We start from the raw sequence: 26085 nt of genomic DNA on the forward strand, positions 1-26085 counted from the left end.
TATTTATAGCCTCACAGAGCCTCCAGCATTGATGAAGGCTGTTAGTGTTATTTCACCTGCCAGCAAGAAGCTTCAGTTCACTTCAGGGATAAAAGATACAGAGATCCGTGCTGTCGATCCTGTGCTCCTGTGCAGGGCATACTGTTTGGGTGATGCTCTTAAAGGCTTAATATACAGCAAAAAAGACTTGCATGTAGTTCTGTTTATGCTGCGTCTACATGTATGGATATGTTGATATTTTAGTTTGCATGTACCGTCTGTGTGGTAATTGAGATTAAATGCAACTTTAAAATGTCAATCAACATAGCAGACATTACTAACTGAAATTAAGATTGCACGATAATATTGGCACCTTTTAGTATTGGCAGATATTGTCTTTAAAATGAAATATCGGAATCGGCCAACATGCTGATTTCTGCCGATAGCACAATTGACATTAACACTGACAAAATGAACATGTACAAAACATCAACCTTAAGCTGAAGTATTACCATATTTTGCACAATGAATGAATACTTCTGCCACTGAAAAGCATTGCATTTCACGCCATCATGATAAGAGTATACACAATATGATGTAAATTTCACTACAGAAAAGGCCTGATGATCACTAAAATTAGTTTGGGGGGAAAAATGTCCGTATATCGGCCAAATAAGTTGTTATATATCAGCATGTGGGATATCAGCAAAAAATCCAATATTGTGCATTCTTGATTTAAATCAAATGTGTTTGGAATTTCTAACTTTTCAAACAACACACTGTCAGCAATATAAGGGACATCACTGTTTTAACGTTTGTTGGGCACTTTAAATGCTTTAACAAATAATTCAAACTGTAATTTTTTGGTTTGTAGAAAAAGTAATCTGTTTATTACTTCACATGATAGGTAATAGTTTTCAGTAGCAGCTCCGGTTGAGATGAGTGAAATGAAGACGAAAGTGAAAGGTAGAAACGACAGAGAATAGGTGTTGCTGAAGCTGCAGTGACTCAGACGTGAATGTTGGGAGAAGTGAGATGGAGAGATGAGTGGTGGAGAGCTCGAGCAGGGATGTAGAGGAAGAAAATAGGTGGTGGAATGGGGGTGGAAGAGAGAAGGATTGCTCTAGAGGGAGAGCTGCATAGTGAAAAAAAGAGGCTGATTTTGGGTGAGACCGCTACCTGCCTTGTCTTTTAAATGTTTCTCTTTGGTTGGTGACCACAGTGTTCAGTCCCTGATGGTTTCATCCTGACTCTGGCGTCCCCTCTGTCCCTGAAATTGTCCTTACAGATACAGAACCTGGAAGCTCTTGTGGGAAGCTAAAGGTCGTGAGAGGGATCTGTGGATTTTCTTTATCTGCATGTGCAAGCAAGTTTCCTTCTCTATGACTTGATCTTTCAGGTTGTTTATGCACTTGTGCACATGCATGGTCACTGTGACACAAAACTGGAGAAGTGAACTCAGTTTACCCGGCTCTTTGTTGAGCTGAGGTGAGCCGTGCAGCCCTCATGCGGTTACTCTGGGCTGCTCCACTAACCCAGACAGTCAGTCGGGCCTCTGTGCTAACCCTGGCCAAAACAATGATTACATTTCATTGTTAGAGTGCACATTTTGGGACACTAAAACCAAGATGACCAAGATTTTTTTTTTTTTTTTAAGATACTGATAAGATTTTACTGTTTTTAATAGAACGAAGACATAATTTAACAATAAGGGGACCAGGAGCTGGCACGATATGGAAGAATGGCAGGTTCAGCTGAGCCTCCTGTACTGGTAAAACACAGAGACTGAGTTGGCACTGAGGTCTGGCCCGCTGCCTGGGGGCATGATGGTGTGGATTCCTTCACTGCCTTGTGTATCAGCAGCAGGATTGAGGTGGACAGACAGGGTGAGCGTGTCGCACGGAGTTTAGTACCACAGAAATATGGCTTTATATGAAAAGGCTACAATTTGACCAATTTAGAATTATGCTTTGCTGAGAACAGTTTACTGACTGTTTGCTTTCAGAAATACATTTGCTGACTGAATTAATGTTGAAGAGCTACTGCTACTGTGATGTCGTCTGTTGTATTTTTAATTGATTTGTTTGATGAGGGTGGATGGATTAGAGCTTGTCTTTGGGTTTTGTGATGTTGCCCTTTTTTTTTTAATGTTTGAATCCACTACTGCTAAACTTCAGTGAGGAGGTCTCACATCACACTCTCTTTAATGTTCCAAATTTATCTGCACACCATAATTATCACTATGTCTTAGTTTTTCATCTGTCTCCAGTTGTCAGCACTAGAGGATTACTCTATAACTGTCTTTTCTGGGTCATGACCAGTGTGGGGAGAAGACTGTCTCACCTTCTCACACTGTCAGCAAGTTCCTCTCTGCATTATGATTAGGGATGCATCCATTTTTCGGCCGCACATCAGTATCAGCCAGCAATGGCTTGGTTCAATACCACTGGCCTATCGGTAAATAAGATGGCATTCGTCGATGGCTGTGGACGATGTTTTTCTGTTGTGTCACATCTATTTTGTGCAGGCTAAAAAGCAGTTCCAAAACTTGACAATAGAAAATGTGTTGGGAAAAAAAAAGAGATATTCCCAGGAAATTTTTCAGGACAAAAGAACGCAGTAAACTCCCCATCGTGTTGTCAGGGGACACACAGTATTGTTCCCCTGATTGTGCTACATCGGGGGAAAAAAAGTGTTAAAATCAGCACGAAGAGAGCCAGATAGCGTTGGCTGTTAGCAGCCAGTAACAGCTGACGGAGGTTGCATTGACATTATGATGCGTTTAAGGTTTATTTAGTAATAATGATAAATTATAACAAACTCATGTTGTGTTCAAATGTAATCTCATAAAATGCAGTTTTTGGAGAAAAAACTTAAATAAATGTAGTTGTTTGAAATAGGAATTTGTTGGTGTTTTCACAGCAATATTAAAGTGCATATCAGAGAGGAAATCATTAAGGACTTAAAAACTGGTTTATAATTAAGATTTATTTGTTTTCCTGTCAGGGGGAATAAATAACAATAAAAACTAAATAAGCAACAGTTACAAAAAAAAAAAAAAATCAGTATCAGCTTTCAGCCAAATTATTATTTGAAACATATGTATTGGCATGCTCAGAATTTCACAATTTTTGCATCCCTATTTATGACCTTTTTCCAGCTTTTGGCTAACCTCCTGTGTCTTTTGTCTTCCTCTCAGGTACTGGAGAGAGCGGCAAGAGCACCTTTATCAAGCAGATGAGAATAATCCATGGGTCAGGCTACACAGATGAGGATAAGAAGGGCTTCACCAAACTGGTCTACCAGAACATCTTCACCTCAATGCAGGCCATGATCCGTGCAACTGAGACACTCAAGATCCCGTACAAGTACGAGCAGAACAAGGTGCGTACTGTTAGGGTGTTATCTATCTAATCTTTTTTCCACATGCAAATATTTTGTGAAACTTGTTTGAAAGGCACATATATCGCTGACCAGCTATTGAAATTACTAACTCATTGTAATGGTTAAAGACCCTGAAAGCTTATTTTCTCAAAAAGTTTCTTACTATGAATAATTGGATCCTACAAGTCAACATTATTTTCTGCAGTGGTTCAGAACGTTTTTAACATTTGAGGTTTATAAATGTCTTTTTTTCTCTTTCTTGCTGGTTTGGTGGGCAGGGCTCATTTTGGATTTTATCCCATTTTAGATATGTTTGATTTAGAACCTGATATGAGAGTTGGAGCCTTGTTTGGTTACTGTCAATGAAAATCTTAAAAAAACACACCCACACAGTGTGGAGTTAAAGAGAAGTTATTAGATATCTGCAGTCTGTTCTTTCATCTCTTCTTGAGGCTACGAGCACAACTCACTGAAACTTCTGACGTAACTGTCAGTTGACCAGTTGCATTGTAGATAATACAGGCTATAGTGTTGCTGCAGTGATTTGATCACTTTTTTAAACTTTTATAACATTATCCCTTTCATTTATTTACTTATGATTTAAGGATCTCACCTTAACTAAGCTAATGTCGACAAAATACTTAAAGGGCATGATCACACGTACAAAATTAACACCGGCGAATATTCTCCTCCCATTCGCCTCCATTTAATGCTAGCAAAGGGACAAATTGCTTCCAGTGACAAAACAAATTCTTAAGGCCTTTGCACGATTTTTTTTTCCGAAATTGTTGCATGTCTAAAAACAAATACAATCTGAAACTTTCATCCGTCATCAAAGTTTTCGGAACGGGTATGACTTTCTGTGTTTTTCGCATCCGTCAAAAGCTTTTAGAGAGTTGTTTGACCAATTAACTGAATAAAATGTGGCAGCAGGACACATCTGCAACAAGACAGAGGAACGGGTCACACACAAGACAGCAAGGGAGATGTGTCTCGTGTTGTGAATTTTCGCAATGAATATAACAGTAAAACGCATCAAACTCAGTGTGCAAGGTCTCTGTGCGCAACATCTCTTTTTTGTTTTGTTTTTTGCAAATGTATCTGAAAAGAAAAAAAACAAACTCAGTGTGCATTTATGGTTGATTTGTACTTGACAAGCAGACAGAAGTTCAGTGTCTACTTAATGGACATATTACTTCGTTCAAGCATCAGAGTCCACTTTCTATCAAAATGTGAATTCTCATTCAATCTCCTCTGAAACATCTGCCCACTGTTGTCAGCAAGGCCCGTAACCAGTGCTTAAATCTCATGCAAACCACATTAAATTAATCATAAATAAATAAACTGTGACTGAACACAGTTAACATACTATATATTTTTACAAATGGGGTTATATATGTATATTGAACAAAAATTTAAATGCAACTCTTTTGTTTTTGCTCCAATTTTCTCCATTTCTCCTTTTCAAAGATAATCCATCCACCAGCCAGGTAAGACATGTATACCTCCAGAAATATAGCACTGTAGAGGTAGTAAAAGTGCCAGTTTAGAAAGACATCATATCCCCCCAGACTTTTTAGTCATAATTTACCAAGAAAGCACCTGATGCCACCCACTTAAACATTTGGAGGCTAACACTTGTGAATTTCTCTCAATTGATTTTGCATAACAGCCTCAGTTACTAAATTGGTATGTCTTTAAAATTGTGCTTTTCTGCTGTGCTTCTTGTTCCCACAGAATAATGCCCAGGTTGTGCGCGAGGTGGACGTGGAGAAGGTTTCGTCATTTGAGCAGCCGTACATCAGTGCAATAAAGATGCTGTGGGCTGACCCTGGCATCCAGGAGGCCTATGATCGCAGGAGAGAGTACCAGCTCTCCGACTCAACCAAATAGTACGTCTGCAATCTATTAATCTGCTGAAATGACTGATAATTTGCTTTATGTGTAGATGTGGAGAAGCACTATCACTTTGTAACTGTGACCTTCAAGATATCTAATGTGATGTAATGAAACAGCTAAATAACCGTTCCCATAGTGTCGACACGAGGGACGAAATGCCAGACACATTTAAAAGATGTTAATAGACCATTTTCAGCAGTTATGTACTTGTGTTAACATGCTCTAGACTGGTGGAAGGGGAAAGAGTTTAGACAGATGGAGAGTCGGGGAAAGGAGGAAATGTTGGCAACTGCCAATGATTTTGAAGCGTATTTCTGCATCAGTCTATTTCAGGCTAATATGGCTCCTTAAAAAGTTGAGGATTTGGAAATAAATTTAAGCTTATATGCATATATTTAAAGATTAATTAGCGTATGAACAACTGCTTGCTCAATCTCAGAACCCATCAGCTTGTTCTAATGTCGATAAAGCTGCGGGGGAACGGCCAGTGTTTTTAGGGCTCCAGTGAAGCCAGCTATTATCCGTGATATGGATAATAGCTGGCTACACTGTCAAAACACACTTCCTCCTTTATGTGCTAGTCATATCGGCTGACCTCTTTAAACAGATATGTTCACATTAATAAAGATAAATAAAAAAAGAACTCATAAAAAGCTAAATTGTCATCAGATGGGTTCCAAGATTGCATTTCAGCTAGTGCGTCCTGCCTCTTTTGCTCCCTACATGGAATGCTTACCTGCATGCACCCACTGCCCACTGTAATGTGATTGGTCAGTCCCACTCAGCATACACACGGAAACCCGAATGCTTCCAATATCAAAACCCTGTCCTGTTACCTTCAGATTCTGCATTCATATGTAGTAGGGGTGGGCGATATATCGAATATACTCACTGTATCGTGACTTGTTTCATGTGAGATATGTGCATTCACTACATTGCAAACATTGAGTATAAATTGTCACAGAATTTTTTTAAGCCACCAACATGAGACTCTTTGGCGTTATGGCTCTCTCACTCTCTCTTATGGCTCTCTGCATCTTACAGAAACACACAAAAAAAGCCTCCCAAACATGATATATCACAAACACTCCTAAGCCCACCCAGACCACTTTCTCCTGAGAGATGGTGTCAGAGCTGGAAAGGCTTGTGTGAAGAAGTCATCACGTTTAACGGCACTGTGGTAAAAAATTTATGAGTTAAACGGAAGTATGAGAGGGTGAGATGTGTGTTTTTGTATCTTTAAGGCTCCAGTAGGCGACTACTTAGTTGCATTTTGCAACCATGGAGCACCAGTGCGACTTGCAAATATTATTAATATGCAAATGAGAGAGATGTTCATTTTATGCTCAGTGTAGTCTTTATGTTTAGACATTGCGGCAACAGTAACTTTCTGCTCACTGCTAACTGTTGACTTGAAGCTTCGCATTCACATCAAAAACATCAACACTTCCGGTCTGAGTACGAGTCGGGTGCTTCAAAATAAAAGCACCATTGGTTCTGCTTTGATTTTTTTAAATTACTGCAGTATGTTATTTGACTTCATTAGAACAGTATTTTATTTAACTTTATTATAACCACTCTTTAGGTAACTTTACTGACAGTACTTTATTTAACTTTATTATAATAACACTTTAAGTTTATTATGACATTAGCCACTTCATTTTCACTGTAGTACATTTCCTAATCTTGTATTTTGAGGAGATTTCACAATATCAAAATATATATTGCGTATTGCGATGTAGCCTAAAAAATATTGCAGTATTATTTTTGAGCCATATCACCCAGCCCTAATATGCAGACATCTGTTCACAGAGATTATGTATATTTGTTTGAAAGTTGTTTTTTAATTGTATGTGTTTTTTAGCAGAAAGCTGTGTTCTGTGTTGAGTTACACATCTGCATGTGGTCTTGCACTGTTGAAACTGGTGGTTTTGCCCTCGTTTTTTTCTTTGTCATATGTTCCCTCCCCTTCCACAGTTACCTTAACGATTTAGAACGAATAGCAGCAGCGGGGTACGTGCCCACACAGCAGGACGTGCTGCGGGTTCGAGTGCCTACCACCGGCATCATTGAGTACCCATTTGACCTGGAGAATATTATCTTCAGGTACTGGTGTCAAGTGCTGCCGATGATGTCACTGGTTGGCTAGCTGCTCGACAGTTTGTCAGCCAGTTGGAAACCGTCGATGCCGCTGTCTCCATCTACCCTGCGCTGCACAGCAGGGCTCAGCACTTTAACACATCCCTGATGGTACACTCTCAAAGACTGGCCTCAAGAACAGCCCCCCCTCCTGTCAAGACTCTTTAGAAAACAGTCATTTTTATTTTCACCCAGGCAGTCAAAGTTGGCCTCTTGAGTGCTAAATCATTTTTTTGGAGTCGAGTTAAAAGTTCCCTCTTCCCCAGACTCTCACAGTATGCATTGTGAGGAGAAGCTGAGCATAAAAATGAGGAATGTTTTGTCTTTGGGAGCTGCCATCAAGGATGAAGCTCAATTTCTAAGAGAGAATTTGGGGGTAGAGGTACAAAACGTCACCTAATCCCCTCATAACTCTTGGGAATGGTTTTCTGTGGTTACATCTGGACTGTTCCACTTGCTTTTGGCGGGGGTGTGCTGTATCTGCTGTTATGCTTCACTTTCTCTTTCCTCCCTCTCTCTGTCTTTGTCCTTCCTGTCTCTAGCTATCTAAGTGATCTGGATCGTATTGCTGAACCGTCCTATCTACCAACCCAACAGGACGTGCTTAGGGTTCGAATCCCAACCACTGGGATCATAGAATACCCTTTCGACTTGCAAAGCATCATTTTCAGGTAGAAAGAAGAACTATACTACTTTGACTAACCCCAGTCTGTACCCTACTAGTGTTATGTTTCATTTTAAAATCCAGAAGGCCATCTTAAGTCTGAATCAGCATGTTTATATGTCACCTTCAGCAATGTTTTATGTCCCCATTTTTGTCTGATTGTATCCCCAACTCATTCTGTTATAGCAGTACGTTCAATGTGCAGTGTAAATGCAAATGCTACTAGAGCTGAAACGACCAGTCAGTCGCAGTTATTTAACTATTTTGTTAACTGGTTCATCATTTTAAGTTGTATTCCTCAAGATTTCAGTCCTGGTTGATTTGGGGATACCAATAGTTACCATGGTAACAGCATATGTACTTACTTCAACAAACACATTTTTTAATGATTGACCCCAGTTAGCGCTAACTTGGTGACAAATGGATGCATTTTTGGGGGGCTGCAATACAATAAAAGACACAACATGATTTGCCAGTTGAAAGCTTTTAATGTAAAAAAAGTGGCAGTTAGAGGTCCCGTTTGGAGTGGTACTGGGGTGCCACACTGAATATCTGCATGTTAGTAAAACAAAACAAGAAACTTAATGACATTATCTCGGAGAAATTGTTACTCACATGTTTCACCATTTTCTGATAATTTCTATGCAGCTATATAGACAGAATAATTTGTCATGAAAATAAATCGTTAGATGTAACCTTAGCCCCTACATGTATCTCTATTGTCACTTGACTGTAGTTCGTAGTTTGGCACAATAAAACCGGCCTGGATAAATGAGTAATTGTAAAATGAAGTTAAGTCTAATTAAATATTGATGCTTTATGACAGTGCCCAAGCCGTACAAGCCTTTCATTTCAGAAACTTCTCAAAGGCAGTATTTTTACATAATAGTCCTTCACAGTTTTTCTGTGTAGTCGAGACACACAGCCTCCAGGACTTGGCATAGAGACAGTCTTAGGACCCGCCACCAATACGTAGAGCAGCTTCCCTTCCTCCTCCTCTTGCAAAGAGAGAGAGAGAAGATGAGGAGATAGAGTTGGACCCAGGGAACAAGAGCGATTACAGAAGAGTGCGAATCGATAGGAAGCCATCATGTCAGCCCCCTCCTACGCTTGGCAAGGCTAGAAATAACTCTGCTTGCAATGAGGTTGTGCTGAAGAGGTTCCCAGCAGCCCTGCTGCAGCTTGCCGATAGGCTCTACTCTGCTTGGCTGCGCTGCTGATGGTGAATCACTACATGCTCTCAATGACATCAATTTTGTGTTAAGAGACCGAAAATACGAATATGAAGTGGGAATGAATGTGAGGTGTCAGGTTTTATTGGAAGAAGAGCACAATTATTGAGCTTTCTTAGTTTAGTGATTTATGAGAACGAGCCGTCATATTCCTGTAATTAAACATGAAGCGTACTTGATGCAGGATGAGAAGTTCCTCGGCCTCAAACTCTTGTATGGTTACAAGCACATGTAGCATTAAACTGCCTCTGCTTGCCATTATCAGGGCCGTAGCTGCAACAAGGAAGCCTTTCATAGACACACATCTCCATTAGGCTTGCTTCCTTCTCTTTTAATTGGCTTTTGAAGTCACAGAAAATGTCATTTCACTTGGCTTATCCAACATAGGAGAGCTTATCGTACTAAGTAGGTCACTCATCCTTGCTAGGGGAAAAAAGGAGGTCGTCTGATGTGAAGGAGTTTTATTTTAGGCTGTTTCTTCTGGAGGACTCCATTTATCAATGCCCTCCTTCCTTCTGGCAGAATCACTGACTGGATTCACCTTTGTGATGTGTGATCAAAGTTTCACTGTTTAGCTTTTGAATAATATTGGCTAAAATCTCTGGAATAGAGACCTCAGATGACTTAACTCATGAGCACAGTCAGTTCAATTCATTCATTACAGTTTGGATTTTTGCTAGAAGCTTCTTATCTAACAACCTTAGCTCTTCAGTCTAATTTAATTAGAATTATTTACTTTTGCTTGGTTGTTTTACCAATTTGACAAAAACTCATCCAAACAAAAATGTGTACATTATAACCATATTAACCAAGAGTCGATCCATGTTTCCCACCCTTGCATTCTTCAATATTTCTGTCTTCATTTCCCAATTCTTTAATAGAGTGCTGCAGGGATGTCGTTTTTCGTAGGCCAGTGCAGAAGTTTGCATCGCCCTGGTTCCCTCGTAAAACATTTTGGATTATGGCAGAAAATAAGCTCTTTGGCAAACAAATGTTTTTGATACTTACAAGTTTTGTTCAGCAAGATAATCTTCACAAATAGACATCACGATTTTTAAATGCAATTGCTGGAAATAAAGAGCTAATGTTAGATAATAAACCAAGTACTCCCTGACTTTTGTTCACCACCACAACAAGGCTGTAAAGCCATCTTTGATGACGCACTGTAGTTTCATTTAGCTGGTTGTTAGCAACCACTATTTTAAAGACTTGTAAAAGCTTCAGATTTCATGATTGGGGTATTTTATGTCGTAGAACAAAACATGAAAGTATCTTAAGCTTTTGTTTACCACAGACCTTATTTCAGGCATCTAACCAAAAAGACATTCAAAAAAGCCTGTAGACTTTGAGATTGGGGAACCGGGAATGCCAAAATGCTAAGTCATTTCCGAGTTTTACGACTCATTCCAGCACCACTTTATTTCCTCATCTCTTCTGTCAACTCTTGTACTCCTCCAACCTTTATCTGTTGCTCCTCTTCACATTTAGCACCTTTTTAGGCACTTCTAAACAAGCAAATATTTTGTACTACTTTCCATCCCCTGTATGGACTCTACTGCATCTGCTTTGCAGAGAAAGGAGAGGAGGATGGCATTGTTTGTTCGCACACATACACTTCCTTGTAGTTATTTTGGTCCACTGTAAAGAAGCTCTGTCCTCTCCGTGATTCACGCTGCAGATTCTCTGTTCACGTTTCTTTTGTTTATATTCTCAGTGCTAAAGGGGTGTTTGGCTTGAACTGCGCTGGACTCATTAGATGTTATGTTAAAGTAGTAACAATAGTCAAACCACGCTGGCCGTGGCAGGTATTGATTGACCACCACGAGATACAAAGCTTAGTGTAAATGAAAAAGAAAAATCTAGGAGACAGTTTACAAGATGAATGCCTCTTTGCGCTGATACATTTTCCACTTGAAAATCCTATTCTTGTCTTTGAAGTGACACAGGTCCTTTGGCTCCTGGCTTCAGGGATTAACAAAAAACATAAAATTATTTCAGATAATATTTAAAATGCATGCTCACCCTAATATGCTACAGTGAAGATCTAAAGACTCTGGGTGATAGAGTTAGAGCTAATTGTCATTTCCTCTTATTCATGTGATTGCTTGTGCTTGCTGTTTGGCGGCCCTCCATCTCATCCCATCGTGCTCCGACCAGGATGGTGGACGTGGGTGGTCAGAGGTCAGAGAGGAGGAAGTGGATCCACTGCTTTGAGAACGTCACCTCCATCATGTTCCTGGTGGCGCTCAGTGAGTACGACCAGGTCCTGGTGGAGTCAGACAACGAGGTAAGACTGCGTCACAGAAATCATTCGGATTTCTTAATAGTTGAGTGCACACACAATCACTCATCACAAGACACTTGCAGGTTTTTCACTTTAAAATCAGCTTTCTAAACAGCCTGTTGAATCTCCTACAGCTGGAACTGGAGATTTAAACTTAAAGTGCAAACATTCAACGTAATTTCCAGCATCAACGGGCAGCTGTTTTCTGTACAAAAGCTCAGTTGAACTGAACACTAAAGCTACCTGCTCAGCAAACAGCCAACAGACAAAGTTAGCGAGCTGATGAACGATCCAGGGGCCGTATTCACACGCTTTCTAGTACAAAGTGTTGCTCCTAGGGATTAAATTCTAATAAAACTATTAGAACGATGACTTTTTCCAAGAATTTCTCTGTACAGTTAAAAAAAGATCCTCATCGAGAACAAAGTTATTCACAAAGCATCTCTGCCTTTAAGCTCCTAAGGTGAAAAACTGAGTAGGGAGGAGGACTTGTAAGCGGCTTAGGAGTTTATTAATCAGAGGGGAAAATGGCAAAAAGACGAGTTAATGATACGCTACAGATTAGACCGTGCAGGGGTTATGTTTTTGGTTTATCTCATTAGAGATGAGATCACAGATATTTTGCACCACGAAAATGTGACAGTGCAGCAGTGATGAATTGGGGTCGTCACAACTTTCCATCAGCAGTGATCACACAAATAATGTCAACAGTTTCACAGTCTCATGTTGTGGCACAGTTCATTTCATTTCCACTGGGTGTCCACAACTTGCAGACTCATAAAAAGGCAACCAATCACATCTGTTAAAAGATTATGTCATACCCATCAGCCGGGTCAACCACAAGGGGGAAATTTCTGTCCCCGCTTTGCTCAGAGTTGCTCTGAAAATGTTCCTAAATCACCCTAAACCTCAGACTCCTTTCTTGAAATGTTTTAGGCTAGGTTAGGAGCTCTCTGATACCAATTCTGCACCAAATTAGCTCTGTTTTTTTCCAACGTTTCCACCAATTTTTTTAACGTGCGGCATTGTGCAAAACTTAAGTAAACAGTACTAGCAAGATAGTGTTTCGCATTGGTTACCTCCAAACCTTTTTTCTGTCATTGCAGCTATTTCATTTTATATTTTTATCAAAAAAGGAACAAACCAACTATTAATGGTCCCACTGCATGTTCTTTTTTTGATGATTCCTCACTTAGTGTCTCTATTGTTGCCTCCTCCGTCCTCTTTTCCACCCTGAACAATATGACACACTCACTGATGTTGTCACGACTCGCACTTCAGGTTCAGAAAATCAGCTGTTTTTTTGTTTTAGCTAGGATACTACTTTTCGGGTTCCAGACCGATGTATTTTTGGCCAAAATTCTCTGAATGCTTCAAAATCAGATGCAGGAACTGAAACGGAACCCGTTCCATATTGGTGGAAAAGGTGCACAGGATTATATTTTAATGTTTGTGAATACAGCCCCAGATGTTTCTCTCAGGAGTTGGTGGTGACCAAAACAGAGTTAAAAGTAGAGTGAATGTTAGACTTACATTGTTCAGGTTGCCAGAAACACAACTTCAAATACATGCTTATGTTGATCTCTGTCTGCTTGATGTGTAATTTAGCAACTGTTTGCTAACACATTCACCTTATCAACTTTCTAAGGTCATAATTTGGCACCTTTTCGCGTTTCTCATATGCGGTCAAAAACCAGTGAGGTCAAGTTTAAAGCAACCGTACCTGTTTTTGTCAGTTAAGCAGCAAGTTGTAAAAATGCAGTTTTCTGATTTATGTATTCTATTTAACTGCCATTTGTCACATTCGTATAGAAAATGCCTCTGAATTGGAGGACATAGATGTGTCAGAGGGGTTTATGTAACTGAGTGTACCCCAGCATGTACACACACAGACACGGTACGCACAGTCATGCCTGTTGATGAGTCTCTCGTAACAAAGAGACAAGAGGTCTTTTGTCTTTACTCCATGTTAATTTACTTTGTCCCTGTCATCAGCTCTGACTGTTCAGATAGAATTATCACTAATAAAGTTAATGTGATCAGCCCCTGTATGCCCTCTGCTCCGCTCCTGACAACAGACCCTTTCTCTGACCTGGTCATATGACAGCTGGGTTTCATAATCCAGACACAGCTGCCAGCTTGACTCACTGTATCTGCTGTACGTCGCTACAGCTTCGTGGTAAATAATGCTGATGTTTGTCCACCCTGGCAACAGTTTGTTAATGCACACACACACACACACACACACACACACGTTGTACTTTATCTTCACCGGGCCTGCTCAGGTGCAGGGCCTTATTGTACACACTAGGGCAGAAATATGTTTTCATTTCTGCAGGTTTCATTTTATTTTCTGGTAATGTGACACATAGTCGCAGGTGGTTAGGCCCCACTGGAACATTTTGATGCTGTTATGAGCTCTGTTTCTTAGCGGTTGAAGGCTAAGACAAGGCCGGGCAGCGGTTAGGCATCACAGACTCAAGAGATTATCCGGTCGTGTTGACAGGCTCGAGGCCGAGACTTTGACCCTTCAGACCAGTCGGAGCCTGACAAGATTGTTTTCAAATGTCTTTGATTTCGTCAGGTCAAGTCTGTTCGGGATCGCCTTATGACTTGATAAGTCTAAACTGAGAGAGTGATGCTGGCAAAGAGCTGAGATAAGAAAGAAGAAGAGGAGACATGTTTGACATGTTTATGAGAACGTCTCCAGCTCCACTTTCTAGATTTGCTAGATACACACAATCTTATGTTTGGAACGTGCCTGGATCAATTAAAAGAGAAAGTCTCGTGCCATTTTTTGGGGGTTGTTTTGACTATCTTAAGTGTTCCTTGACTATTTCTCATCTGTTGCTACAATACACTGTCTTCACTGTAAATGCTGCAGTCCAAGTGATGCCAGCTACAGCCCATTACAGTTAGCAAGCTAATGTTTTGTGTCAAAAAAAGTATAGTGACCGATAATAGTTTTTCAGGGCTGATACCGATTATTAGTAGTTAATGAGGCTGATAACCGATATTTGGAATCAATGCACAGTTATAATAATAATAAAAATCTTTCTGTCTGGGTGAGCACTGGGTGTGTGGACACGTGTGCACAGGTGAGAAGACCACCTTTCCGGCATGCTCAGATGAGAGAATAAGAGACCAACAGACAGCGTGGTTGTAGTTTGTCCCCGTCTATGACTTTGTCTTTTCCGTATTTTGTTTGGCCGGTTGGGTCACCCGTGACCCTAGAAAGTGTAAAATCCGACTCCTGCAGAAGGCCATTGTAACTACCTGACAGATGCGACAGGTACACTGCTTTCAGATGTCAGTGTTGCAGTTCATATTCTTGCTCTGTGTGTGTGTGTGTGTGTGTGTGTGTGTGTGTGTGTGTGTGTGTGTGTGTGAGAGAGAGAGAGAGAGAGAGACAGGGTACACACACTCATGAACTGTGTACTCTCTCTCAATTCTACATTGACAGTTTTGGATTAATGTTATGGTTTAACCTCAGTTGTATTTTTTTTTTAAACAAGGTAAACCTAACATCAGTGAAGTCCTAAAATATATCTTTATATTTATCATCCGTGATCATTTTTTTCTTGGGACACTGGGAAACCATTAAGTGAGAGTCTGGAATAAAATCAGTTTATTTATTGCATTTACTGTGTAGAGTAAGAATCAAGCACAAAACAACTAAAAAGTTTTGTTTTCTGAATACATACCTAACCTTATTTCCATTTCCCCACTCTTTCACTTCCTCTTGTTAGAATCGTATGGAGGAGAGTAAAGCTCTGTTCAGGACCATCATCACATATCCTTGGTTCCAAAACTCCTCCGTCATCCTCTTCCTCAACAAGAAGGACCTGCTGGAGGAGAAGATCATGTATTCTCACCTGGTCGACTACTTCCCAGAGTTTGACGGTAGGTTGTTTTTTTTTTTTTTTGTTTTTTTGTTTTTTAATCTGTCTGACCTTTTACTTTCAGTGACATCTCAACTACAACACGCATTTTATAAAGTCTTTCCATCCGAAAGGTTGTGAAGTGTAATACAATGCTGTTAGCTGAGCCTCAGCAGTGAATCCAATTCCAGGATTCATTTAATGAATTAAACATGCAGGTGAGAAGTTGAGCCATAGATCAAGCTCTGTCAGTAATACTGTCATCGTTTAGTTATTTTCAGTCTACTTTTAGCCAGTAATTAACAGTTTTTAAAGGCTGTTTACTGTTATAAACATCAAACTGGCTCATTAGTATCCTAACAGATTTTCTTTCACCTTTGATCTATAACTTCATCCACACAGAAACCTTTCACTTATATTTTTGATTCTGTAGTGACACCACCTGGTTATAAGGCTGTACTACAATGCAAACTGACAAAAATCACAGAATGGAAACGTTTCATTCAGAAGGGATTTTTTTGTCCTCCTTATCAGTTGTTTTCTATTTAACTGTAAAGGATGCTTATATTTTAACCCACACTGAGGAATGCTGAAATGAAAAACTGATAAAATGGTAAAAGAGAACAATAAAAGTTAAAGGGAAACTTAAGTATTTTTCAACCTGGACCCTAAGTAACTAATGGATCCAACAATTTTAGAATGTCATTTTTGAACAATATTGGTCCAGTATTAAGAGTCTGCTGCAGGCTGCAGTGTAATTCCTGTGGGCAATTGTGGACCGTCAATTTCCGTCCACTAAAAATGCTTGTTTATGCCACAGATCAGCTCAGATTGTCATTAGAAGTGTCTGACAAACTGGTCCACAGGGGGGCCGGTGTGGCTGCAGGTTTTTGTGCCAACCAACCAAGAGCACACAGTTTGACCAATCAACTGTCTGAAGACGGAGATCAGTTGATTAAATGAGTCAAGTCTGGTGTGCTGCTACTTGGTTGGAAACAAAACCGTCACCCACCCCGGCCCCCCTGTGGACCAGTTTGACATGCCTGCCCTAGGTGGTTACATTCCAGCCTGTTTCACCACTGCTTTTTCTACAGTCTCTATCAATACTGGATCATTTTTAAAAAATGATGCCTCCATTAGTCACTTAGACAAAAAAAAAAAAAAAAAAAAAACATGGGAAAATAGGGTCCAGGTTAAAATATTGCAACATTTCCTTTAAAAATATACCACTTTGATGCTGAGTACAACCTAAAAAATAATCTGTTTGTCTCCCAGGTCCCCAGCGGGACGCCCAAGCGGGCCGTGAGTTCATCTTGAAGATGTTTGTGGACTTGAACCCAGACAGTGACAAGATCATCTACTCCCATTTCACATGTGCCACCGACACGGAGAACATCCGCTTCGTCTTTGCCGCCGTCAAAGACACCATCCTGCAGCTCAACCTCAAAGAATACAACCTGGTGTGAAAAGAGAAACGGAAACACAGAGGGAGAGGGAGAGAGACCTGCAGCCCCCCCCCCCCCACACACACACACACACACACAATGCAGAGTCCACTTTTAGAAACACACACATCTGCATGAAACACACTGCTGCTTTAAAGAGTCAAACTTCATACTTTACCAGACCAACACTATCCACATTCTGTCTCCACTCTACACTTAGCCCTTTGGTTGTTGGTTTGCCCATTTAAAAAAAAAAAAAAAAAAGGTTATCTGTTTTGTGGCTCTAATAATTGCTCCTCTTGTACAAACACAAATATAACACTCCCTCCATTTGTCCCCCTCTCTTGGGGTTTTTTAGTCCGCTCCGGGGTTCCTCTTGGCTCTCGGTGCGGCTCACTTTTTTTTCTTTCTTTACACTACATTATCACCAGTGTTTGTGTGTTCGAGGTGGGTAGAGGGCCTTCTCTGGGTAAGCTTTTATGGACAAAGGGCTCTCTCCCCTTCTTCTTATTTAACCCATGCATGCTACACACTACAACAGGACACAAGGCCAAGCTGGACTCCGCTCCTCTGCAAAGGGTAACTAATTATGATGATAGGAATATAGTATCAGGCAGTGCTGGGGTGCAGTGAGGTACTTGGTCCCACTTGAGTCTTGAATTTTGTATTTTATTTTGTTAACCCTGCCCCAAATCAGAGCACAGAAGCTCTGTTGAATGTAAATAAAGTTTTCATGCTGCTCACACACAGTGAGGGCTACATAGAGGTGACTCTCTGCAGACTAAATATTCGCAGCTATGTTAACTTCTTGGTTATATTATTACTGCTGTTCTCCGATTAAAATTAAATTGAAGATGACTACTCAAAGGAATGTTTCGTTTTACACTGCCCCTCATTTTAAAGTGTTAGCATACATTATTAAAACAAAATTAAAAGACAAGACTACCAGTATTTACATACTGTATACCAACTCCCCTGTCATTTTGTGTCACATGGCCAAATTAATTCCACCTACTTTTGTTTCTGTAAATGTAATTACATTGCCAGGATCCTGTTCATCCCTTAAGTGGTTCAGATACTAGCAAAACAACTTTGGAAATTGCCAAAATTAAGTGCTTAATTAATTAAGTGGATCATTCAGATGTTGATGACATAACTACTCACTTTGTGTGGCATTTTTATGTCGACTGTTGTCTGAATCACACGTGTATTAGTACTGTGATTTCTTTGTTCCCCTCGATGGTGAGAATAATCGTCCTGTGCACAGATGATGATACCAGATTAGTACAGTGCAATAGTCAGTCGTAGATGAAATAACGTTTTTGCGCTGCCAGTTCGCTTAATAAGTCACAAGTTGGTCTTGATCATCCATATGGCTTCTCTCCGTAATCCACCTTACTTTGCCATATTATTCGGCCAACGTTTGATAAACTGTAACGGATAGCAAAAGAGTAAATAGTTCTTTTTTGTATGTCTAATTTATCAATCAGATCTGCGTGTTGTTGATACAGTAAATGAGACTTCCTCCGTAGTTTCAGCTCTACGTTTTTCCAACCGAGGAGACAGGAGGAGATTTTATACTGCTGTAAAATATCAAAACTATTTTATGGACAAGTGTTCTATCTTTCTAATGATACTTCATATATTTAGTTGTTGCAGTTCTGTTTTGAAATGCTTGACAATGGAAAAAAAAAACACTGTTTCCATGTCAGGGTTGTGCTTTATGCAAATAGGAAAATGAAAACAGACAAAAAACTTAGTGGTTGAATATTTACTGTTAAAGGATGCTTGCATTTTTTTTTGTAATTTTTAAGGATATGTGTTGGCTATTGGTACCAATCCCATATCGTGTCTCTTGCCTGATAGTTGTTTAAATATTCCATTAAGCTGAGCGTTGATAGATGGCTATTTTTGTCTTCACAATGTAATTCAGGTAAGTTTTCATAACTTTTTCATCACAAGGGCTACTACTAGCAGCTTTGGTAGAAATGAAAGGACTCTATGGATGGCATAGAGCAAAAGGTGCAATTAATTAACGAGTGTTGGGGTGGGGGGGCTATGAATCAAGAGTGTGTTGACATCCCGTTGAGGGTGATGGCCGCAGGTTCAGTGAGGGAGGAATGCAGCAGTCCACAGATGCCTACACGATATTCCCGAGGGAAGTCTGGTGGCTGTTTGGCTCTTTGTTCACCATCTTTTTGCCTTTTAGAGGAGGAGAATGGCTAACGTCAAAAGAAGTGGAGTTTCCCAAGGTGCAATAGCACATTTTCGGTCTCTAATCTAACTATCCTTACATTCTTATCAGTTATGTGATGATCTTCTTAGCTTTGTAATATTTTTCCACCATGTGGTTATGCATTTTCGGCTTATCTTGTCATTGGTAGTGTTTCCATGTTGGCTTTGGCTGTGGTGGTGTCAGAATAAAGGGAATGTTCAGGACATTTTGACCTTTTTGCGCACGTTGAAAGAGTTAAAAGGGTCAGATAAAACATCAAAAAGAAAAAAAATTATATAACAGATCTTGCCAAACTCCTTTTGTGCATCTTAACTTAAGATTTCCAGCTTGAATTAAAAAAAAATACAGAAAAGCAGCATAATCTGCTGCTATTACTTGACCTTGAATATAGTCACATGCACCCAGTTTCGTGTTGATAAAGCCATCATCTCCATTTAGCCTTCGTGCATCCTGAAACTCTTAAAGAAGAAGGGATATATTTATGCTAAGTGCCATCATTTTCTATGAGTTGAAACAATATTGGAGGTGTTGCAAACCTCGGTTTTTGAAAGTTATTTCGGCCAATAAATTGTGTTTCCAGCACGTATTGGTAGTGAGTCAATCTTTGGTGCTTCAGCCAACATTTAAAGGCCTTTTCTTGACCAGTTTTTTCCCGTGTATATTAGGTGATGCTTTTTAAACTCAATCTCTTACAGAAGTTCATGTTGTTGGTGACGCAAGTCAGCGCAGTGTGACATTTTGTTTGTTGTATTGATTTTCTTGTGTGGTTAGCCCCTCACAGCCGCAGGACCAGCACAGAAAAGGTCACATGGTTACACTACCAGTGATAAGAGCCAGGAGCAGGGCTGGGTCATGTGTTAAAAACTCTTTGCGTTGATTTGTACTGTATCTGCTTTATTCTGCATTGTGGAGGTTTGTACGACAATCCAGTACAAAGCAATGTGCCAAACAAAATCAGTCAGCCACAGAAAAGATATGGAAAAATTCACAATTTGTCGTAACCCGACCCAGAGCTCTGTAGTTTTTAGATCAATTTTCCATTATGGTGTCTTTTTCCTAAATGAAGCTTGTGTGTTAAGCCTCAGTATTAATGTATTTATTGAAAGACTTGCCAAGTGAAGGTACTGAAACGGTCATTATAATATTTTGGTGGTTATGATCTTGAGTTAGTGACTGCTGTGTGTTTACATGTCCGCCATTCTCCGCTCTCTTCTCCCGTACTTGATTGGACTGTGTATTCTTTCCCTGGGTCGAAGGCACTGAAACTGCACCACTGCAATGGGCCTGCGTTCATGCAACTTAGATGTTCGTTCAAGCACGCTCGTTGGTACTCTGAAGTGTGCGCGTATGCGTGTGTGTATGTATGTGTACACTTTTGACGGCTATTGCTTATTATGCTTGAGATCCATTCTGATTAGAGGGATGGACATGCAGTGATATTAAAAGCTATCTTTGCATCTTTTGTTTCTTTTGTAAGGTTGACACACCTTAACACGTGTATTTAGGACCACTTAAGATGACAGACTTTTTTAAAACAGTTAAAAATAAACTTTGTGTAGTGGTGTACAAATTGAAAGTAATGTATTTTTGTTTGATTTTTTTTTTTCTTCTTCTTTTTTTTTTTAAGTATACCAAATGTAAATTATGTACAATGAGTGTGCCAATCCCCTTTCTTTGTAAAGCCAGACTCTTAACAAGTGCCAATGTTGTGAAAAATCAGAGGGCCTGTGAATTTCATGGTCCAGTTTTTAAAACAAATAAACACTTACGTATGTGATTAATTAACTAAAAAAAAGGACAATTTTATTCTATATTTAAGATTAATGATGAACTGCTGTTTTTAAGATAAATGTCATTTTAATTGCATGTGTTTGTCAGGTTGGGGAGGGAGTGGGTGGGTGAGATACTGTATTCATGCAACGCCCTCATGAAAAGGGTCCTAATGGTTATTGATTTACAGTATTTTAGCCATATTTCTCTTTTGTATGTTTCATTTCAACCACTGTTGCCTGAACCTCATTCAAACATGAAAATGATTTTCATAGCCTTCTCCTTTAAATGTTTTAAATTGGAATAAAATATGTTCCTATACTCTCTTATTGCATCCTCGTACGTTTCCTTTAGAAGTGGACATTTTTTCTCATGTATTGTGTTTCATGCTTCAAAACCTGGATTGACGTCACTTTTCTTGTGCTGCGTTCAGAAAACCTTTTACGAGTGCTTAAACCTTTGGTACCTGAGTAACTTGGTTTTATTTAAAACGTGGGGGAAAAAGGCAGTGAGCAACTTAGCAAGAGATGTCCTGCCAATTAAGAGAAATTCGATTTAATTTACAAAAAACTAGGGAAAAATGATAGTTAAAATTATGTTTAAAATTATATTACAAATTATAATTAATTCTAAGCACCTTTTCAAAGTCATTTTCTTGTTTGTCTTTCAGCTGTTCTTTTTTTGTTTTCATTTTTTTTTGGTAATTTTCATGTTTGTTCTTGACTTTCTTTAATTCAGGTACTTTTCATTTACTTTTTTCTAATTCTTGCTAATTTGAGGTAATTTATTCTCCAGATGCTTATTGCCTCCTCATGTTTTTGAAAAATTACTAGAAGGTGTGTATACTTATTGAATAACTGCCAGAATTTTACAGGTCATCCCTTAATATTAAAAACACACACACACACACACACACACATGGAAAACAGTAAGAAAATGCTAAAATTGTGCTTTGTAAATATTTTCTGTATGAGATTTTTTTTTACACTGCATACCTAAGTGCATATCTTTGATCTTGAACCTAATATGAATTAGCTGATACCGAATATTTGACTGTTCTTCCTGTAGTTTCTAAAACGCAGCCATTTGTTTGTCTTTAGGCACATGGGACTACTGTTTCTTCAAAAAATTGTAGAACATACCTTGAAATAAGCAATAAAACTGTAGGGATTTCTATTAATTTCAGTGCAGACATGCAAGGGACTTCTATCTATATACTGTATATTCCACATAAATAGAAGTTGCACGGGACTATAATTAATCACACAGCAGGTGAAAACCTCACTTCAGGAACCGGTCTGCATTAGTTCAGTGGGTTTAAATGTACTTTGAGGAGGCATGTCTGTTTACTTCTAATAAACCTCAGATCTTGCCTTTTTGAGATAACAACTGACTGTCAAATACATATAGCAACATGATTTTAAACAGTAAAAAAAAATCCTACTTACAAATATTTGTTTTACTGTTTAAAACCATGTCTTACCAAACAGTTGAATTGGCCTTTTATGGTAAAAGTAGTGATGTTAAGATGATTTTTGTGTGTATGTGTGAAATAAATAAGGATAAATATTTACTGTTGTTAACACCATATGTTTAATATTAGTCCATTATATATTTGGTAAAAGAAATTATATCAGTATGATTTTTTCATCAGTTCTGAGATGTTTTCAAAGTACTGTAATGATAAATATGCATGTAAATAATATTAGTACTGGTAATAATAATTCCAAGGTCACAAATATATAATATATATGCTGGCATACTAACATATTATAAGCATTGTAACAGTAAATGATTTGTAATTTTGATTTTTTATTTATTTCAAACATATAAAAGAAGATAGCGAAATGATTATACAAACAAGCAGACACACAAATAAAGTTACAGACAATAAAAACATAAAGCAAAAGAAATGGCCAAACACATGATGACTTGGTTAACACATTTGAGTGAGAAGTACAAATTTATTTAATCCCACCTCTTCTCCACAAGCCACTGAATTTTAATCAACCGCTTCCTTATTAATTTAAACCTTAACTCTAATTAATTAAACATATATGCATACACCCACATACCCAAAATAAAATAGTTTTACATTATTATTTAAACACAAAATATTATTATTGTTATTTTAAAAATTAAGGTATGTTAAGATTTTGTTTTAAAATGATTTTTGTTATTATGGCCCCAAGGACAAAAAAATAATATTTTCCATTCCTTTTTTTTCTTGTCGAAGATTTTAAATGATTTTAAAGCCCAGCATGTTTTGTCAAAATCATTTTCTGAGAGACATTTAATGCTATCATAAACATTATTGTTAATGCTGGCATAACTTTACCGGCTTGGCCCCCCTGCATGCTGTCAGCCGGTGCACCGATAAAGACACATCATCACTGTGTCTGTGTCGATGACCTGTCCACGTGAGGCGCTCGTTACTCAGACATCAGCCGGCTCGTGATGAGGTAGATCTGCGGCGTGTAGATCTGCGCGGCACCGCGGCGCTCACCGCTCGTCTACCCGCTGTGTTTCTGTGTGGGGCGGTGAGCTCGGCAGCGTCGCGCCTTCCCACCAGCTCCAGGAATGGACTGACTTTCCAGCTTCACCGCTGCTGACAAATCCACTCTGTTTCTCCACGACTCCTCGGATAAACGTTCAGAGTTTAACTCCAGCCTGGGGGTCATTTTAATCTGAAGTTGCCATCTGAGCGACAACACAGATTTTCCTCTGCCGTGCGCGACTTGTTTGTAGCCGTTGGACGACACGAACTTAAACGAACCCGCAGACATTTTGTTATTTCTGAGAATTACACCGTTTTTTTTTCGCCTCTCCTCTTACTTTTCATCAGTGTAGTCGCAGCTGGCTGAAGCAACTGTTAAAGGACCACCACAAGGCGAGGAGGAAACCATCGCGTCCCTCTCTGCTCCTCGCTAGCTAAACCCAAGCACCGCTGTGTGTTTTTAATTTACATGCGTTGAGGTCGCTTCGCTGCCGCTCGTGCGTTAAAGCGGAAGGCTCGCGCTGGAACAACGATGGATCATTTTGACTGACAGCTTTTGAAGAATTAGCTAGCTTAGCACCGATGGTGGTTTCCTGTTCACACACACAGTAAATACGGGGTCGGGACAGGTACAGCTGAATGGTCTTGCATCACCCAGACAAGACAGCGACTCTTTTACCTCGCGAAGTGCATCACTTATATTCGGCTTAAATTTTTTTTTTAGGGGGGGTCGCTAGCTACCGTTAGCTAGTCATCCTGCTAACGCTGGACAGCTCCGGTGTAAGGCAGGGCTAGCTTTGGACAAAGGACCAACGCAAGGAAAAATATAAACACAGAGCACTCAGTTGATCGTGTTTGGGAAGGAAAGCAACAAACAAGGAATTGACATGATGTTTCCACAATCAAGACACTCAGTAAGTGGCTTTTAATTTGATATTTGTCCAGAATTTTTGCTCTACAGGAAACTGATATACCCAGGCAGGTTAGTTAGGTAGGGGAAATTATGCATGCAACTTGTTTTTGGCACTCATTAAATAAGAAGTATTGCATATTTCTTGCATTTTAGTAAAGTTGTTTTACAACTGCAGTGTTTAGCTTGGGTAAATTCTGCAGAAGATGTGTGATTTGGGATTATAGAGATTCGATGTGAAGGAAATCTTTTTTTCCCCCTCTTTGGATTTAAACTATGAAACTTTTTCCAGATGAAGGCAAATCAAACACCAGTAACAAATGCAGTCATATTTCGCAACCATATGATTTTTTACACCCGTTAGTGGTGGCTGTAGCCCAAATGACACACAGAGACAATGATTCATTTTTAAGACTAGTATGTTTTGTCACAATCATTTTGTAAAAGGCATTAAACACTCATAAAGCCATAAACTGTTAAAGCCATAAACCTATGAAAGGTGTATAATATTATATAAAATAAGATTTTATTAATTCCACACTGGGGGAAGTCAGGCATTACAGCAGCTCTAGAGTCAGAAAAAGAAAAATGCAAAAAAAAAAAAAGTGATTTGAGTGCAAGCAAAAAGGACGTAATATTACAAAATACAAACGAGTTAAAAATAAAATCTATACACTATATACTTTTTACTTACACAGATACTGCAAGTCCATGATAGATAGTTGCAAAGGATGACTGAAATATACACACATGGTGTGTGGTATATTTACTGTAAAAATATAGAAATGCAGCCTCTAAATATTATTGCACAGTAAATGGTAAGAAAAAAATATAAACGCAGGTCACCCAGTTGATGGTGTTTGGGAAGGAAAGCAACAAACAAGGAATTTACATAATGCTCCACATTCAAGACACTCAGAAAGTGGCTTTTAATTTGACATTTGCCCAGAATCTTTGCTACACAGTAAACTGATATACCCAGGCAGGTTAGTTATTTTTTCACACACACACACACACACACACACACACACACACATATATATTTAACTTTTTACTAACAGTTTGGAAAACAATGCATTTAGTGGTAAATATAAAATAAAATAGACAAATATAAACACACATGGGGGTTTACCTAATTAGTTTTATATTAAAGCTGTATGATTTTAATAAGTTAATAGTTTCAATACATTTTTTTAATTACATACTTTATACGTTAGATATTGTTTTAAGATACAGTATATATTTAGATTGTATTTTTTGAAAGTAAAGTATGTGAGGGCAATTTCTACAAAAACTTTATCTTATAAATGTGAAATATATAATTATTATATAAATATAATAATAAGCAAACTGTTAATTCAGTCTATCCTAACACTGGATTTTTGAATATCAGTAACAAATCAAGTTCTTTGAGTGAAGTGACCCAAGCAGGATAGTTAGGTGTGGATTTTATGCATGCAACTTGTTTTTTGGTCGTCAGTTAATTAGAGGTATGATAAGAAATAGGGTTTTCTTGGATATTACAATGTTTTCTTGTAACTGCCGTGTTTAGTTTGGGTAAATTCTGCAAAAGATGTGTGATTTTGGATTATAGAGACAGGATGGGAAGGAAATCTTTTGTATTTGGGATCTTAACTGTAAAACTTTTTCAAGATGATGACGTCCTCCAAATCAAACAACTCCAATGAATGCTGTCATATTTCACAACCACAGTATTTTCACACCCTTATGTGAGTGTCTTTCCCCACAATGCCAAAACCACATA

At 38.9% G+C, this 26085-nt stretch overlaps 2 protein-coding genes across 5 annotated transcripts in view; both read left to right on the forward strand.

The window, feature by feature from the left end:
- The window catches only part of LOC121938034 (guanine nucleotide-binding protein G(q) subunit alpha-like), a 45986-nt gene extending 24747 nt beyond the window's left edge, over positions 1–21239 (forward strand). For 2 of the 3 annotated variants that reach the window (XM_042481324.1, XM_042481337.1), the window contains exons 2-7: positions 3179–3363; positions 5101–5255; positions 7944–8072; positions 11455–11584; positions 15331–15484; positions 16738–21239. In XM_042481324.1, the coding sequence (XP_042337258.1) occupies positions 3179–3363; positions 5101–5255; positions 7944–8072; positions 11455–11584; positions 15331–15484; positions 16738–16928 (944 nt within the window). In that variant the 3' untranslated portion in view covers positions 16929–21239. Of the gene's footprint in view, positions 1–3178; positions 3364–5100; positions 5256–7239; positions 7369–7943; positions 8073–11454; positions 11585–15330; positions 15485–16737 lie in introns of all 3 variants that reach the window. The other variant, XM_042481331.1, reaches the window with a different exon arrangement.
- Positions 21240–23428: 2189 nt separating this feature from the next.
- Positions 23429–26085, forward strand: part of tle5 (TLE family member 5, transcriptional modulator) — a 53720-nt gene continuing 51063 nt past the window's right edge. Inside the window, exon 1 of one of the 2 annotated variants that reach the window (XM_042481352.1) lies at positions 23429–24324. In XM_042481352.1, coding sequence (XP_042337286.1) covers positions 24298–24324 — 27 coding nt within the window. In that variant the 5' untranslated portion in view covers positions 23429–24297. The remainder of the gene's footprint in view (positions 24325–26085) is intronic. The other variant, XM_042481346.1, reaches the window with a different exon arrangement.

This window comes from Plectropomus leopardus, chromosome 3, assembly GCF_008729295.1.
Source record: "Plectropomus leopardus isolate mb chromosome 3, YSFRI_Pleo_2.0, whole genome shotgun sequence".
In the NCBI taxonomy this organism is placed as follows: domain Eukaryota; kingdom Metazoa; phylum Chordata; class Actinopteri; order Perciformes; family Serranidae; genus Plectropomus; species Plectropomus leopardus.